The sequence below is a fragment of the Poecilia formosa genome, unplaced genomic scaffold (assembly GCF_000485575.1).
Source record: "Poecilia formosa unplaced genomic scaffold, Poecilia_formosa-5.1.2 Scaffold2225, whole genome shotgun sequence".
NCBI classification, from domain to species: Eukaryota; Metazoa; Chordata; class Actinopteri; order Cyprinodontiformes; family Poeciliidae; genus Poecilia; species Poecilia formosa.
In genome coordinates this window covers 14,825-32,913 of record NW_006802164.1, presented here as the reverse complement: position 1 = coordinate 32,913, position 18,089 = coordinate 14,825, and the positions used below count along the sequence as shown (strand labels likewise).

The following is an 18,089-nucleotide window of genomic DNA, read 5'->3' as shown; positions in this document are numbered from 1 at the left end:
TATATATATATATACCTAAAATGAGAACAAAAAATATTTCTCACTGTAGAAAACTGTACATTCCTGTTTTTACTCTGTAGTAACATATTTTAAAGACATTTCATGTTATAATTGTGAATATAATTTAATTTGATCAATTCTAGACATAAACATTTTAAATTCAAAGGCGCTGCAGATGTAAACTGTATGATTTGAACTTTTGTGCAAAAAGATTAAACAACAAGCTTAAAAATACTGAATAATAAGTCAAAGTAAGCAAAAATATTTCCCCTGCTAAAACAAGATGCATAGTGTGAGCTTCAAATGAAGCTCACACTATGAAGAACAAACCAAATGTTTTCAGTGTGAGGGAAATGTTTTCTGCTTTTAGTTTTTAATTAACTGCTTAAGAGATGTAGAATCATCCTTTAATATAAGGCTCTGTTTAGCCCAGCAGGAGTCTTTATTTCTATTATTTGTGTGATTCACATGAGAATCCAGCTGATGCAATCTACACAAACTGCTCAAACGAGCGTCCCTCTTATGTTATCTTCTGTTAATTATCTCTCTTCTCAGCGAGAAACTGAAGCATCCCAGAGCGGGATCATCTCCAAACTGTCCTTTAGGGGATGAGAAGAAAGTGAATCTTTGTAATCCGCCACTGATAAACCCAAAAAAAAGCTAAATAAGCAGAAGAAGGGAAACATCTGCGAGCCTGGCTTCATTTTTCTTGTCTTCCTCTGTGTGCGCTTTGTTGTAATGACTGTGTAGGAGGATAAAGACGAAGGTTTTACGGGCAGGCTGAGCTTATGGCTGCGTCTCTGAGCAGCATGTGAGGTGGGCGGCGAACACACTTCTTCTCTCGCTCTGCTGTCAGCGCAGTCGAACATTTTTCTTTTTTATTTAAGGTTCTCAGAACCCTGGCAAGGCTTTCTCGCCCAAAGACTTTTTTTTTTTTTGGCTGTCAAAAAGTAGGGCAAAGAATCCAAGCAAGGCTTCATTTTTTTTTTATTATTATTTTTAAAAGTTAAAAATAATGCAGAATGTATAGCATATTTTGCGAGGTCGGCAGTAGCCGTGTGTTGGGACACGTACTCTCCGCCTCTGTCCTTGAGCTCCTTCTCCTCTGTCTCACTCTGGTTTTCTGTGAATATTTTGTGCAGAAGGGAGGATCCGACGGAAGCATCAGAAAGGAGAAACTCGAGGATCTTCAGAAGCAACTCGAACGTTACAAGAAGGAACTGGAGCAGGCGCAGGATGAGTAAGGCCACCGTTTTCAAAAAGTCCTCCTCCGTGGTCCAAAATAAACTCTTAAGTTTAAACAGTTGTGTTGAAAGTCCTCTGAAAGGAGGAGAGAAATGGTTTCAAACGTTCAAGAAGAAACCAAAACGCTGCCAGAAATCTCATTTACTTTACTAATATCACATTAACAAGACTAATCTTAGCTATTGTAATCACAACAAATAAGAAAAAAAATGACTGCTATAAACAGTGGCTGATGGTTTGCACAAGCAGTAAAAGCACGGTGATGGCGGCATCATGGCACGGTCTGGTGTACTATTGCTGCATATTTATCAAGCATTTCAGGCAATAAGAAAACCATTTTATTCTCTTTTCTGCCTGTGTAATTTTATCCACAGTTCAGTATATAAATAAGTAAAAAAAATAAAATTCATTTATAACACTTTCCAGCAGAATTTGGAGAGTTTAAAATTTGATCATTTAAACATAGCCTAGGATTTTCCACATTTGTTAAATCTCATGTTATGGTTCTAAATTTTAATGTCTTTTATTGGGATTTACTCTGCTGGACCAACACACAGTAGTGCATAGTTACCACTTCAATTTACCTCATGAAGTTAAAGTGAAGTAGTAAATGGACTGAATTCATACAGCAAGTTTTAGAGAATAGAATAGAAATATCCTTTATTGACCCATAACGGGGAAATTTCTTTGCAACAGCAGCAGAGCAAACAAAGACAGAATATAAGAACTCGTCTCAACAACCACTCAAAATGTTTCACATTGGAGCTACAGTGAAAAAACGCTCAGGTAGTCATACTTTGACATGCATATTAATTGGTGATTTGAGGTTAAGTGCCTTTCACATGAACATGTGGCAGAAGATTACTGTCAACAAATTGTCTTTCATTCATGAAGTTGTCAACTTCTCTACCGACTGAATTTCTGTCTTATGTTGGTTTGTTTGTTGTTGTTTTTACATATATTTGGCTCGCTTCACTTCAAACCCTAAATAAAATCAAGAACCTTCCCTAAGTGACGTTATTAGTAAACAGAGTCAACCTGTGTGTGTTTCTGTGTCCCCCAAAAAACTTCTGTAAATACTACGGAGGATTTTCTTATTTTTTCTTTTGCGTTCTCTCGCAGTAACGTACTGATCAGTTCATGCGACGTAATTTGATACTGAAAGTCTTTCTTGCGGTAGCCGGCATACTTTCTGCTATAACATAAGGTTTTTGTAAACTTTATATCCATGTATGTTAATGTCTCATTTGTGAGATATCTGGAGTTTAATATCTTTTTTTAGGACAGAAATACACCACAAACCTATGTGCAAAATGCAAAAGAAAAACAGATGAAACATGGGCTTTCCATCTCTTTCATTTCTTCTAAGATGTAAACAGAAACTTTCCGCAAGTAGGAAAGAAAGGGGGGGAAAAAAATACATATATCTGGACAATTTCTGAGTTATTTTCACGGGGTAATAAAGTCATGTGACGGTTTTTATTGTGTTTTTTTAAAGGGCCGATTTCATGTGCATTTCCATCTCAGCCTTACACAAACCGGCATAAACATGCATTGAATAAATCGATTTTCAATCAGCTTTTTTGCACCAAGGAGTTAAAAATATATAAACACGTTTTCACAGAGGCTCTCTGAATGTGTATGTATTTAAAATTTAAAATACGTTTGTGACTGTATCCAAAAAAGACCAGGGTGCATTTGGTCATTGTGAGGAAATGCAAATCATTTTGTCCCCGTATCCCTAGGGGGCTCCGTTAAAAAAAACAAAAAAACAAAAACAGATCGTACCGTTCACTTTACAGTTATGGGCTATTAAATTTAGTCTTGGTTTGTTTCATGAACGCTTCAGAAAAAATACTTTTGAAGTTTGGGGTTGTAACGTGACAAAATTTGAACAGATTGATGAATTACAAATTCTTTACAAAACACCGTAGAAAGTCGATAATCTGTCATTCTGCTTTTGTTATTCTGTCTGAAATCCCAATAAAGCTCATAAAACTGCATAAGAACACGTCAAATCACCGGAAAATGGTTAATATTTGCTGCTGTGTTGCTTTTAGATTATTTTCTCTCACAAAGTGGGTCAAACTAAAAGGCCATTTGTGTTTAGACTTGCTGCAGAGCAAATGGCCAGAGAGGTGGCAGAGTCCCGTCTGCGCCTTCAGGAAGATCAGTTGGCTCATCTTCAGGAAGAGCTGAGGCGGGTTTCGGAGAATCTGCCCCAGTCGGACTCATTCCAGTCGGTACGCACGCTCCACAGCAACACCGGCTAACGCAAAGCAGCGCTTCCCTCCGACAGGCTGACCTGCAGCCGCTCTCTCTGCAGGACGTGACGGACCTGCAGGCCCAGTTGGCCGAAGCCACCGTGTTATACCAGCGGCAGGAGGAGGTGCTCCACCAGCGGGAGCGAGAGCTGACGGCGCTGAAGGGGGTGCTGAAGGAGGAGGTGGAGTGCCACGACAAAGAGATGGAGGCGCTGAGGGAGCAGTTCAGCCAGGACATGAAGAACCTCCGGAAAACCATGGAGGAGTTCACGCAGGTGACTGTCGGACAAATTACAAGATGTTGAAAATCCCAAAAGATGCTGTGCTGCAGGTATTCAATGAAGTGCGTTAATCAATTAGTCATTTCAGCAGCAAGGCAGCTCAAAATGCTTTGCATCATGAAAACACAAAAATAAAACGTAAACAATTGAAGCGTTTAGTCAAGTGCAAACGTTAAATTTTTCATTATGTTTCAAAGGAAACTCTAAATAGGTGGCCGTTTATTCTAGACCTAAAGGCACTCAGTGTTTCGGCTGTTTTGCAGTTTTCTGGAAGCTTGTTCCAGATTTGCGGTGCATAGGAGCTGAATGCTGCTTCTCCATGTTTGGCTCTGGTTCTTTGTTTCGCAGAGCAGACCAGAACCAGAACCAGAAGACCTGAGAGGTTCTGGAAGGCTGATATTTAATGTATTGTGGTGCTAAGCCGTTCAGTGATTTATAAACTAACAACAGTATTTTAAAGCTACGTGGAGCCAGTGTAGGGACTTTGCAACAAAACCAATCAGACGAGTGGTAACATCATAATGCAGGGTTCTGTAACCCCACTCCTAGAGTGCCACAGCTCTGTGACTTTTGGACACACCTGAATCCAAAGGCTGCGTCTTCGGCGTGGTCTCTAACCATTCATTTGATCCAGGTTTATTGGAGCAGGGAAGAGTAACACTGGAGGATTTGACCTGAAACCCCTAATCTGTGTACATGACATCTCTGCATGGCAAAGCCTTCAAAAATCTGTGACAGCCTGGTGTGTAGAACCAGAACCAAATACGGAGAAGCAGCATTCACCTGTTTAGAGTTGAAACATTCATCAATATTCTTATGTGTAACAAGATGTAATACTTAAATTGTTGGCTGTTTGTTCTGTGTTTTTATAATCTAAAGCACTTTGAGCTGCCTTGTTGCTGAAATGTGCTTTACAAATAAAATTAGATTTTAGAAAGACGATGTTGGATTTTAATTTAGTACAAGTAGAGGAGCATAAGTATTAAGATGACACCATCATCCTAAATTACATTCTAACTGTATTTATTCACAGTTTTATTGATTGTGTTCTTCACTATAACTTTTTTAGCATTTCTGGGTAAGTGTCTGATCTCTCTTTTTTTTTTTTTTTTTTTTTAGGCTGTGAGCGAAACGCAAAGCCATAAAAAGCATCTAGCATTCATTAGCGCGTGGTGGGAAGATTTCTGCTCCTATTTTGGGCTTAAAAATAGTAAATTGTGTCTGAAAAGCTTCGGCGCCACAATCGCAATTAATAATTAACAGATTTCTGATCTGTTATCATCACAGCAACGCGCGCGTCGGTGTAAAGCGGCGTCAGATCGTCTTTGTGCACAGGTGCAGCGGTGAGGGACAACCGTCAGGTTTCACCTGTCAGGCGTTTAATGACTTATTAAGGGAGCATTAGCTCTGGCTTTGATGCTGCATCTGCATCCAGGCTTTTTCCCTGTCATTCTGTTTAATGCATCAGTTCGCTCTCAGCATTCAAACCGCGGATATGTGGGTCTCTTGAGGTCAGAGCGAGAGAGAGAGAGACAGAGAGGGGGAAGAAAACTTTGCAAGTTCTGATTGAGATGGAAAACTTTCTCTTTTAAAACTGTGTCTGTTTCCGTCGGTGAGGTATTTTTGGAGAACTGCAGTTTGGGGTGCGGAGGGAACTTGAAGAAAATGTGCAGGAATAGATTAAAATTGAGATCCTTGAAAAAAGTAACATGTTAAAAAAAAAGCAACGAGAGTGCAGGATGAAAAAACTGCAGCCTGACTGCAAGAGGTTTTTTTTTTTTTTTTGATGAGCTGATTTACTTGGCAGTAGCAGGATAAAAGTAGTCGGATTCCTGTTTACGATGACAGCACAACACATTTTATTTCATTTATTATTTGTTATTCCTCTTGTAGAGCGTACTAATAAAGCTTCAACTCGACGCATCCCAATAAAAACTGCCTCCAATTAGTCTGACATGATTTTTCTGCACATGTTGTTTGTTTTTATGCGATCAGTCGCAGGAGCAGATCGAGGAGGAGCGCGAGAAGGTGAACGCCTCCCTGTTGACGCTGGAGGAGGAGCTGGAGAGCAGCAGGGAGCAGGGGGAGCAGTGGAGGACGGAGCTGGAGGCCGCCACGCAGAAACTGCACAGCACCAGAGAGGAGTCAGTGTCTCTGAAGCAAAATAAGATCCTGATCAATGACGGCAGGAAACGGATATTTAACGTCTGAGCACAAGAGACCGATTCTTACTTTGTTTTTGGACGTTTTGTAAAAATGTTCCGACGGAAATCATCACTTATGGTCTTGGAATATTTCTACAAAATCTTTAAAACAACCACCAGGTTTTAAATTCAGATTCAAACATCAGAAAAAACAAGTTTTTTAAGTCGTCCAAGCCTTTTAAAATCATAATTATCATTATTATAATTTGTTGTTTTTTTTGCTATGTTTGAGCTTTCTGATTTAATTTTTAATTTGGCAGGAACCGAGAACAGCCCTGTAGCCGAACGTGAGAGAGAAAATCTGTCCTGCTGTTTTGGTTTGAGTAGATTTAGCTAGTTTTTAATCAGAACCTGTGATTTACCCCCTGAAAATCCCATCGGATTATAATCACCCTCCACACTTGGTACACCTGGCTAAAATGTGTAAAAAGCCTTAAAGTGGTGTTATTATCCCTCACTGGGGAAAAAAAATAAATAAAAATACAAGCTCTCACGTCCAGTAAGAGGAAAACACCAATAAATACTTCTTTGTTTTTATAACAGACTCACTGGTTCTGCAGGTTTTTGCATAAAAACCAGAACGAAAGTCGTCTTTTCGTCACCCGAGTGTTTTCTATTGGAATTAGATCTAGAAACTGACGTGGCCGTGGAGGAAGGTTGTTTTTGTGTCTGCTGACCTACTTGTGTGTTGATTTGTGGGTCATTATTTCCCTGAAAGATTCAGTCATGACCCATTCCTCATTTCTGTCTGAACTGCTCTGGTACGTCAAATAGTTTGAATTTACCTTCCACTCAAAAAAAAGTTGCCTTTTGGGGAGAAACTGGCCCATATCATCACAGATACTTTGCCGTACTCTAGAGTGGATTTTAGGTGCTTTTCCTCTCATTTCAAACCAAATGCACCTGGAGCTACTGATGCTGAAAAGTTCAATCTGACCCAAAGGAACTGCTTCAGTTCATTACAATCAGTTCATGTCGTTCCTGAAATGCTCGCTTGTCTTTCTGCATATTAACACCCCATATTTCACTTTTTGTTGACACTGATCCACTTTAAGAAAGTAAATGACAAATTTAAAAACATGTTTTAGTCAAAATTAATAATATAATAATATTTCTTCCTTCCACTTAATTTTAGATAAAGTTTGGACTTTACCTAAAACTTTTACTGTGGGAAATTTTAATTTTGGGGCTTTTTAAGCATCTTTGCTAGGGTTGATGGTATGTGTGAAGAGCGCTGAGTCCGTATTGATTATTAGATCAGTGAACCGTTACTAACAGTAGAAAAACCCAATCATTGTGTTTTAGAAAGAATTCTGCTTTCAATCACAACTTTTATAAATTATTTTTACACATGATCAATCATATTTTATTTGAATCCATTCTTTCTAATATTTCATTGATTTAAAGTAAATGTGTGATGCATCTTAGTTTATGATAAAATAATGTGAGGATAAACATTGGATGTGGTTCCTTTGACGTTGGTTTAAGGTTTGATTTTATTTCAATCAGCCACAACATTAATATATTGAACATTCATCTGTTTCTCTTTAGCTTCTGGTGAGTCCCACATGTGACATTCGTGTTGGTTTGTTCTCTGTGTTTCTTTTATTGGTGGAAACAAATATGTTTACAGCAGATTGTCCTTTAAAAATACATCCGGTAAAATGTTAGTTTTTTTTCTGAACAGTGACGACCCACCACAATGTTTGAGTGGGAGGTGGACACCAGAATAGGACTAGAGATAGACAATAAATCAATTACAATAAATATATCAAATATTCACTGAAATGGTCCAGAACCGCATGGCATTCTGGGAGATGTAGGCAGAGGAAAGACTTTAGCCCCTCAACCTTTCATGGCTAGCTTAGCAAGGTTGGTGGAATCAACTGACTCGCTCACTCTTTGGTTACCTAGCAACAACAGTTTCAAGTTCCCCACCAACTGTGGTTGCCTGGCAACAACCTGTTGAGTAACTGACAGCAGCAGTTTGAGGTTTTATCACTGTGCCTCATAACTGCTTAAAAATATTTTTAACAAACATAATGAAGTGAAAACTGTGTATAAAACAGATTTAGTTTAGTTTTGTAGTATTTAAGATATTTAAAACAAAAAACTAATCAATAACTATTGATATCAACTGATATGAAAAGCTTATATTGTGAAAAGTTTTTCAGCCACATCATCATGAGACATTAAAAAATTCTAAATTCATATCTGAAGTTTAATCTCATCGTTTCCTGCTGCCAGGTTTGGTTCATATTTCAGTGGTTTAATGTTTTGGCTGATTAATAGAAGTTAATTCTGTTTGTTTAAACAGCATCATGGGATGCAAGTTGTAAAAAAATAACGCGTTGCTTTTTTGTCCGCAGACTAAAAAAGTCTCGTTTGGAGAAGGAAAAAGTTGATGCCTCCCTGAAGGACCTTCAGAACAAAAAGCCTGTGTCTGACGATGCAAACGCTTTAAAAGAGGTAATTCAGACCGCAATCATGGAGCTAAATGATGATTGTGTGGGTGAACTTTTGTTGTTTTTAAAGTAAACTTTTTCAAATCTCCCATCAGCTCAACAATAATTGTTCAAATCTCTCACATAAAACTCATTGCTATGCGCCTTGGCATCTTCCTCTTGACTCAAACGCATTATCTGTCTCTGATTACTTATCCTAAGGAGCTCCGGCGTTGCCATGACGATCTAAAGCGTACCCGCGCCGATCTGGAGAGACAAAGGGGCGAGGCGGAGGAGAAAGCCGGGGCACTCGAAGCCCTGAAGAAGGCAAGCGGAGAGAAGGAGGCCGAGCTTCTGTCGAAGATTAGCAAGCTGAAGGAGCAATTTCTGAAAGACAAGGGCGAGCTGGAAAAGGCCCTCGAGACGGCGAAGGAGGTGAAACATCATCTGAACAAATGAGCTTGATGACACCATTTTGAGGATGGAAAAAAAAAGAGATTATTTTTCTCATCTACTGTGCAAAACAGAAAAGAAAGAAGTGCCAAAAATTACAGAAAACATGCACAAGAAGCCATCTGACTTATTTTCTTTACCCTTGTTTCTCACTCTTTCCTGCAGTCATCTATTGCATCAGCAGGGAAGACTGTGGTGGACGGCGGCACCAACGAGGAGCTGCAGCAGGAAAACATTCGCCTCAAAGACAGGCTGGCCCGCATGGTACTTCACAACCACGAAACAATAAGACATGCATGCAGAATTATGTAAACACAAACACTACAGGAAACAAAAGGACGTCCTCCTACATGGGCTCTATTTTCATCCCAGAAAAATGAAGTAGATCCTATCCGGAGAAAACTGAGCTGAGAAAATAATCCTTCTGCGAGGAATTTGCATAAGATGCGTGTTATTGTCCGTGTTTACTACAAAAGCATCACGTTGCATTTGTTCAGCATGCCTTAATCCTGTTGTTTGAGAATAAGTTGGAATATAGGGAGCCTTGCCGAACCGTTCAGTCCCCTTGGTATTTTTCAATATTACAACCAAAACGTTTGGTTTATTTCATTGTGATTTTACGCAATGGACCAACACAAAGTAGCTTGTATTTGTAAAGTGGAAGGAAAATGATTTATGGCTGCCACAACTCAGTACATCAAGAGACCAAAGGTTGTTTTTTTTTACTCATTCCTCTTTGCAAAATAGACTGAATGGAGGCCATTTTGAAACCGACATTTTCAAGAATTGCCACATATTCTAAATTTGATTTGGGTCTGGACTTTGACTGGTCCATTCCAATACCCACACATGAGTTCATCTAAACCATTTAATCGAATCTCTGGCTGGATGTTTAGATTTTTCCGCCTGGAAGGTGAACCTTCATTCCAGTCTCGAGTCTTTTTCAGTGTGTTATAGGTTTTCTTTCTGGATTGTGCATTACCACAGCATGATGCTCCCTCTGCCATGTTTCTTGGTAAAAATAGGGAGTTCAGATTGATGCAGTTAATTTGGATCTGCTACATGCTACTGCATTTAGCAGATTGAATGGAAAGTTAAATTTTGGTGTCATCTGAATCAGTTTCCTTCCACTTTGCACTTTTTGTTGGTCTACCACAAAAAAAAAACACAACGAAATACATTAAATTAGTGTTTTTGCGAGAACAAGTAAACAACGAAAAAGGGTGTGACTAACTTTGTAAAGTATCACTTGCAGTCGTAAGTAGCTACACATTACAAATGTGCAGAAAACTTTGTTGATATTCCACTAATGTAAAAAAAAATAATTTTTGCAATTGCAGTGTTTCCATTAAAAAGGAAAAACATGCCGCGCCATTATCCTCTTTACTACCCGTTGTCTCCTTCGTCTTTTCCACCAGTAGTAACATCCAGTTGTTGATCGCATGACTCGTGTTATGCAAAAAAAAGTGTTTCCACTCAGTTTTAAACTATTATACCTTCATCATCCTAGCGCAAAAACTTTTTATTGAAAAATATGATTTTTTTTTTTAATTGCCATGATTACAAACGCAGCTATTGATTTAGCTGTAACTTTAGAGTGTGCATATTTTTTTAAAGTGTAATAAATACATGTTTTTATTTCCTAAAACGCCATCTGTAAATCCATCTGCCTCAAGTGTTTTGTTTTCTTGTCTAGCAATCAAGGCTTCAGTCCAGCGTGCCGCGCAGCTCGGATGCTGAGGAGGAGCTGGAAGCCCTGGAAGACGAGAACCGCTCCCTGAAGTCTCAGCTGGAGGAGGCCAAGAGAGGCGCCACCCGGCTGAGCAAAGAGCGGGACGACCTCACCCGGCGGCTGGAGGAACGAGACCTGGAGAGGGAGGCGCTACGACGGGGCAAAAGCGACCTGGAGGAGCAGAAACGGCTGCTGGACCGATCTCTTGAGAAGATTAACAAGGAGGTCAGCGTGTGTTGGTTAAAGGGAACTGAAAAGTTCACATTTTGCGAAATTTTAATCTTCCATTTGGGTTTCTACTTCTTCTAAAAACAATCCAAGCGCTTAAAAAAAAATAAATAAATAAACACCCAGCTATTTTTTGGCAATAAGTTAAAGTTTGTTTTGGTGTCTGGAAAATGAACCATTTCAAAAACCTCCCCATTGTTAAGTCACAATCGACGGCCACTGTGCCATTACCATGAGGTCCCAAGTGGAGCTCCAGCATGTTTCTCGGCTAGTTTTACCTCTGTATGCGCTGTACAATGGCTGCTGGAAAAGACAAGTCTTTTGTTGTTGATTTACCATCCAGAAACCACTTGCAGAATTCTTGCTGGTTGTGCAGGAGGTTCCACTTCTGCTTTTCAAAGATGTACAGTTGTATAATTGCGCATCTGTTTGCAGCCATTTTCATGTGTGAGAGTAAATGTTGAGTAGGGAGGCATTATTTGGATTTTGAAGTGGCAAGAGGCCCCAAAACATCTCATTCTGAAAGGAGATCTAAATTCGCAGAACTGATGAGACTAAAATCTTATTATCCAAGAACGATTTTGTGCGAAAAAAAATGTAACACCTATCCAAACCTGTTCAAAGAAGCACAATAAGTCACCTCTAAGTGTTTTTAGCCATCAGTGCCTTAATTTCTCCTCCTGCTCTCAGATGGAGTTGATGATGGGAGATTCTCGTCAGTCGGTGGCCACCCTGCAGACGCAGCTGGATGAATTCAGGGAGCGATCGAGGAAAGACCTGCTGGAGGCGCAGCGAAACAGCAAAGACCGGCTGGCTGAGCTTCAAAGGGCTCAGAATAACCTGAAGGCCCAGCAGGAAGAGGTCAGGAACATGTTTCAGCAGAAATAAATAAAAAAAAAACCACACTGTGCATATATTCTTTATATACTGAAGGAATGTCCTTTTGCAGGATGTCTTTCACTTCTATTTTGTAGTTATTTTTATTTTGAATTTTTGTGATTTTCCTATAATTATGTTGAATGTGTGGACCCCAGGGAACTGCAACTAATAGGAATCCAAATAAAAGAAAGACAGTTTTTCTTAGATCATAGAATATAAGAATCCTGCAAGATTTCACAAATGACAAGACTTTGTTTTGCTTTTCCAGGTTTCTCGTCTTAAGAAGGAGCTGTTGACCTGCAGCGAGGAGAGAGACAGCGCTCAGCTGGAGAGAGATCTCCTGAACAACCGGCTGAAACACTTGGAGAATGAGCTGGAATCTGAGAAGAGCTCCCACTCAGACCGAGGCCGGGAGATCCGGGGCCTGGAGGTGAGACCGCTGCGGTCAAAGGTCGTGACAGGTGGAGTCTAAAGTTAGATGGGAGTAAATCAGGATTGTGGGACAAATGGTGTTCACCTCTAAAATAATAGGGTGTGTGAGACAGAGGTGGGACCAAGTCAGGGTTTTGCAAGTCTCAAGTCTTTGTCCTCAAGTCCTGAGTCTGAAACTTGGAATTTCAAGTCCTTTTGACTTTTTTCTTTTTTTTTTAACAATGTTGCAATTATTTGTTAAATGTAAATAAGCAGTAGCATCAACGTAGCCTGAAGTACACTTGCTAATAACACGAAGTCAGCTAATGTCTGCTATCTCTTAGCAAAAGAAAAGTACTGCTTACCGTTCTTTGTGCAACTTAAAATGTGTAACAAAGTTGGAAGCTGTTGCATCTCCATCTGAGATCCTCTTCTTGCAGGTTTTGCATGTTGTACTCGGTTTTTAGGTGGATACGTCATAACTCATGTACCCAGAAGAAATTACTCACGGGAGCTCATCTGCTCTGAGTGTTTTTCTTTGTTTTGTTTTGTTTTTTAAATCTCGTTAACTTGATTTGTTGTGCTGCAGCTTATCCACACATAGATATGGAGTGCGGAAAAACAGAGGGACGGTCTCTGTCTGTTAATAGGGAATGAGTGAAATTAATTAATAGAGGCCCACTTTAAAAATAATATTTGTTTTAAGCTTTAGAGTTTGGGTAAAATATCAAGTCTTTTCAAGTAAACAGATACAAGTCCAATTGAAGTCCCAAGTCATTGGTGTAAAAGTGAAAGTTGGGTGTAAAGTCTTAATATTAATGACTCCAGTCCAAGTCATGTGTCTCGAGTCTCCACCTCTGGTGTGGGATGAAGCATAGTCTGTCCCTGAAGTGTGAAGTTGTTCACAGGATAAAATCAAGACGCTGGAGATCGAGCTGGATGAGGAGAAGAGCGGCGTGGAGCTGCTGAACGATCGCATAACCAGGAGCAGAGATCAGGTGCAGCACGACATTTGAATACACAAATAACCAGGAGGCGTAAAGGCCTGAACCGTCCACTAACACCAGCCACTGGTTGTCTCCGTTTCCCTCCACTCAGGTGGACCAGCTTCGCTCGGAGCTGATGCAGGAGCGCTCAGAGCGACATGACCTGGAGATGGACAAGAGCGCCCTGGAAAGACAGGTACGCCCAGGTCCCCTCAGCAGCTTCTTCAAGGAGGTCTGCTTATTGATCTTCTTCTTCTTCTTCTTCCCTTTCTCACAGGTAAAGGAGCTCAAGTCCCGCCTGGCTGACATGGAGGGTCAGAGCCGACCCACAGCTGGAATCACGCTGCTGGAGAACAAGATCCAGGAGCTGGAGGAGAGACTCCGCAGTGAAGAACGGTACATGACAAAATAATACTTCTCATCTTCAAAAGTCAGCTGACTTCATTCAGTCTGCACAACTTTATATCAACTCTTGGAAATTGTTGATTTTGTGCTGAAACAATCAGAATGGATTTGCTGAAACTTTGACGACACTTATAAGTAGAGTGAGTTGGTAGAAAAAAATGCAACATACAATTAAGGGAAACTATTAGAATAGACAACTATTAAAGACAAAAGTGAAAATTAAGAAGTGACTGGATAAATAAGCAGTTAACTGGTTAAATGTATGAAGAGTGCAGGAAATAATAAAAAGGGGATTTTAACATCTAAATTCATTCTTCATTTCTGAGTTTAGGTTGTAATCATCATTTTATATGCATGCATGTCTGAATTGGATAAATATCTAATGGTCTGTAAGGATAATCCAGTAGAGGGCGATAAAGTTTACAGTAAAAACATTAGAGGATTTTTTTTTCAGCATTTCCTGTCAGTCATAGCTTCTTGAGCTTAGTTTAAAGATTAAAGAAGTTTAAAATCTTGTCTTTGAAGACAAATGAAAGCATCTCCACTGTTGTAATTTCTAGGCTCCTACATCATTGTTTTTAAAATCTTTGATTACCAAGTCTTCGCCAATGCACCAAAAACATGGATTTTAAAAAGTTAAGGGTTTTTCTTTCTCTCTCTGATTTTCTGCTGCATGGATTCAGAAATGCAGCTAAAAATGACATTTTCAGTTGTTTTTGATAACAGTATGTCCTCCAATATGAAAATGGTCGTTTGTATTCACTCAGGTTATCTCAACATTTGTTTTATGATTTGAAATATTGAAGCAGAGAAATATTTATTTTTAAGTTATGCTAAACAATTAAGTCATTTTCAGTAATGCTACTAACAGAGAAACTACAAACAGCTGTCCAAAGAAATATTCTAATCAAAAAAGTTTGCTCTTTAGTAAAGAATCAGAAAATCCAATATACTTTTTGTAATTAGTTCAAATCTCTTAAATAGTTTTGGGTTTCTTTTAGCTCATGGGCTCCTCATGGAGTCCCACACCTGCTGTCAATGTAATGCACCAATAAATTACTAAACAAATCCCTTAGACAGTCATATTTTTGGTCCATTTCCAATTTGCCAATCAATTCCCTACTTATAGGGAGAAGACGAGCATCCAGGCGTCCCAGAGACGAGCGGAGAGGAAACTGAAGGAGCTGAACGCCACATTGGACCAGGAGAGAAGCCAGCATATCGAGCAGAGGGATCAGGTAAATACTCTGGTTTCAATGCAAATTACATTAAGTCTAACTATTTCATTTCAATATTGCGTTGCTTTCCTGTGTTACCTTGAATGGATGTATATAAAACCGTGTTTTAAAAGTGATTAAATAAAATTTATCTGTCACATTTGTCCTTGCTTTTGGCATCATCTCTAATTTTTCTGCGCTGTGCCCTCCGCTTTTTAGTCATCACAACGTCGCCTTCGTAGCAAATCAGTCTTCTTCTTCTTATTCTTTTGTAATTATTTTTGTTGAGTATTTATATTTCAAAACAGAATCAAATAAAAGTAATTTTGCATCCTTTATCTGGACTCTGGGCCGTTTTTCTTTCCCGTTCTTCGTTCCCTCCGCCATCTTTACTCGTGTATCAACTGACTATCCGGTTAAGGATGGCCAGCAGCGCCCTCTGTTGGATGGCGGCCAAACTACAACATTGACAAAAGGTCTAAACGAGATCAGACGTTAACCGAATGGAACACATTTTAACCTAGTAAACCATTATTCGACAATTTATTGTTCAAAACATGAATGTCAAATATTATTCATCTGCTGCATATATTTTTTTATTTATTTAAATGGGCAACTTTCATTGTTCTTGTTAGGTTTAGGGATTTTTTGGAGGGTCAGATCCCAGAATTGTGGGTATGAAGGATCCAAAGTCCCAAAATATTCCTAAGACTCCAAGAAGCATCGACTCTTATTAATAGAGTTTAAACGAAGTATAATAAATAATAGTTTCTTTACTTTTTAAAGACTAATTGTATGTGCTCTCCTCCTTACCCAACCCCAACCTCCCTCAGTCACTAGAATGACCCTTGACCTGTGGTGTTCTTCCATATTTCTGCCACATCATCTGTAGCCTACCTGTCATTCATGTCTTCCCAACCGCCCACGTCTTCACCTTTAACCTCCTCTGTTCCCCTCTAACCCCCTTCCTCTTCCTCTGTCGCCTCCCAGCTGACCCTCCGTGTTAAGGCCCTGAAGCGTCAGCTGGACGAGAGCGAGGGAGAGGTGGAGCGCTTGGAGGGAGTCCGCCGTAAAGTCCTCAGAGACCTGGAGGAGCAGCAGGAGCTCCAGGAGGCTCTCCAGGCCAAAGTTGCGGCGCTGGAGAACGACCTGAAGTATGTCTCGGCTGTATCGCAAAGCTTTTAAACATGTCTGCCGAGTGCTGATTGATGTTTCCGCTGCTTTTCTTCTCTAAGGCGAAAGTCGCAGCAGACTCATCGCACGGCTCTGACATCATCCGTGTTGAGCTCCGACGAGGAGGACGGCCTTCCATCTTGAGACGACCACAAATAATAAATTTTAAGAAAAGGAAGAGAGATTAAAGAAATCTCACCTGTGAAAAACCTGACTTTTATTATTTTATCACTCTGCTGTGTTTATGATTCCTTCAGACATGTTGTCTTTTATCTGTGTTGGTTTCTAAAGATTAATGGCATGTTTTTAAAAGTTTGACTGTCCTGTGTGTTTGTTATAATTGCAGCGACAGCACATTGCTGCAACATATTCGGGTCAGTTTTACTTCTCAACCAAAAAGAGACCTGTATGTTTTATGTATGAACGTTTCCTTGCATGATAACTTATATCCTTCAGTTGCAGCTTCCTGCATGTCTTTGTGTTTAAAATGAACTTTTTTTTGTTTGTTTGTTTGTTTGTTTTTTACGGTTTTGACTGTGACAGTTTGGGGCCAATATTCGGAGCCTGTGTTTTTACACTGTTACCTGTTCCTAAAGACAATCAGTAGCAAATAAACGTCTGCATGTATCAGATTTTATAACTTTCAACCACAAAATTAAATATTAAAAAACTTAACACACACTCATCTTTGCCATGATTGCTGTCATGTTTTTAAAATTTAAAAACAGAAATTGGATACGTAACTTTGACCGAATACAGAGCGACAAAATGATCCACATCGACAAACATTTTTCCTTTTGTAGCCATTAAAAAAGTTGCTGGTATTATTCTGGCTGGACTTATGACCACTCTAATTGGTTAGAAATCATTGAAGCTGTGGTAACACTTTATTTGAAGGGGGGTGAATAAGACTGTCATAAACATGACATAACACCTGTCTTGAACATGAATAAGCCTTCATGAATATTTATGACTGTTGTCATAAAGTGTCATTCGGTAAATTATGACACTTTTAATACAAAGTTGACATTATTCAAAATGTCTTTGTTATGACAACTTGACATTAACCAGGAAATCATTACTGTTTAAACTTTACCTTTAATAACATAAAGTTACCTGATTTTTAAAGTGCAATCAGTAATACTTTTATAACAAATTTATATCGGTAATGATTTCCTGGTTAATGTCAAGTTGTCATAACAAAGACATTTTGAATAATGTCAACTTTGTATTAAAAGTGTCATAATTTACCGAATGACACTTTATGACAACAGTCATAAATATTCATGAAGGCTTATTCATGTTTATGACAGGTGTTATGTCATGTTTATGACAGTCTTATTCACCCCCCTTCAAATAAAGTGTTACCAAAGCTGTTTACTTTTTGGAATTATTACTCCACCCTCATTATATGGTGCAAACATTAAAAATGTACATGACTGAAAAGTTTAAAAGCCACATTTTAATAACTCATAATTCTGGACACGTTTTCTTTCATCTGAGGCGGAGAGTTTGAGTCAAATGATTTAAAGTTGGAAATAATGGGGTGTTGGTAGGACAATGATATAAAAAACACACACCAGAACTGGTTTTTAATGGATAAACATCCCAACATTGAGCTTCTAGAACCTCAAACTAATTAAGAGTGGTCAATAAAAAGTCTAATTGTATCATGAAACCAATTAATTTAAATGGAAATTTACTCTAGAGTGGATGTTACATAGTATACTGGTGCTGTGTGTGTGTGTGTGTGTGTGTGTGTGTGTGTGTGTGTGTGTGTGTGTGTGTGTGTGTGTATATATATATTTGAGCCTGCATAATGTGTTGACTGGAGAAAAATCCACAATCAATTAAAAAATGCTGCACCTAATTCATGTTTTATAATTAATTGGAAAAACGATAGTTTCAAATGCATCAGTCAAAGTCACAAATGAATGACGTTAATATTTGTGGTAACTGTGTGTAATGGTCTGTTCAGAACTGTACAAACTTGATTTATAAACGCCTTACATTGAGCTTCATGGTTTAACTTCCTGTGTCGTCGCTGCAGCATCGTGTTTCACATGCTGGCCTTTTCCTGCACCTTCTTCTGTGCATTTCTGTGGCATTACGTTTCTTTTGTAAGAACGCTGTTTCAGTAGTTATGGATGTTTATAATTTTCTAATG

The 18,089-nt window shown here is 39.1% G+C and overlaps 1 protein-coding gene across 1 annotated transcript; it reads left to right on the top strand.

The window, feature by feature from the left end:
• Positions 1-1,022: 1,022 nt before the first annotated feature.
• Positions 1,023-16,607, top strand: LOC103133071 (cingulin-like). The gene is made up of 16 exons (XM_007544837.2): positions 1,023-1,240; positions 3,356-3,488; positions 3,572-3,784; positions 5,786-5,934; positions 8,364-8,463; positions 8,661-8,873; positions 9,057-9,155; positions 10,588-10,848; positions 11,542-11,712; positions 11,999-12,160; positions 13,050-13,139; positions 13,240-13,323; positions 13,405-13,523; positions 14,662-14,770; positions 15,740-15,903; positions 15,985-16,607. Exons 1-16 carry the CDS (start codon positions 1,023-1,025, stop codon positions 16,064-16,066), a joined length of 2,367 nt encoding a protein of 788 aa, XP_007544899.2. The 3' UTR covers positions 16,067-16,607.
• The last annotated feature ends 1,482 nt before the right edge of the window (positions 16,608-18,089 follow it).

What these genes read in the sequence shown, in the direction of transcription:
- LOC103133071 (XM_007544837.2), top strand. Translation starts at nt 1,023, where the DNA reads ATGTATAGCATATTTTGCGAGGTCGGCAGTAGCCGTGTGTTGGGACAC. An exon ending in CTGCACAGCACCAGAGAGGA is followed by an intron (nt 5,935 to 8,363) that starts GTCAGTGTCTCT and finishes TTTTGTCCGCAG; the next exon opens with ACTAAAAAAGTCTCGTTTGG. An exon ending in ATGCAAACGCTTTAAAAGAG is followed by an intron (nt 8,464 to 8,660) that starts GTAATTCAGACC and finishes ACTTATCCTAAG; the next exon opens with GAGCTCCGGCGTTGCCATGA.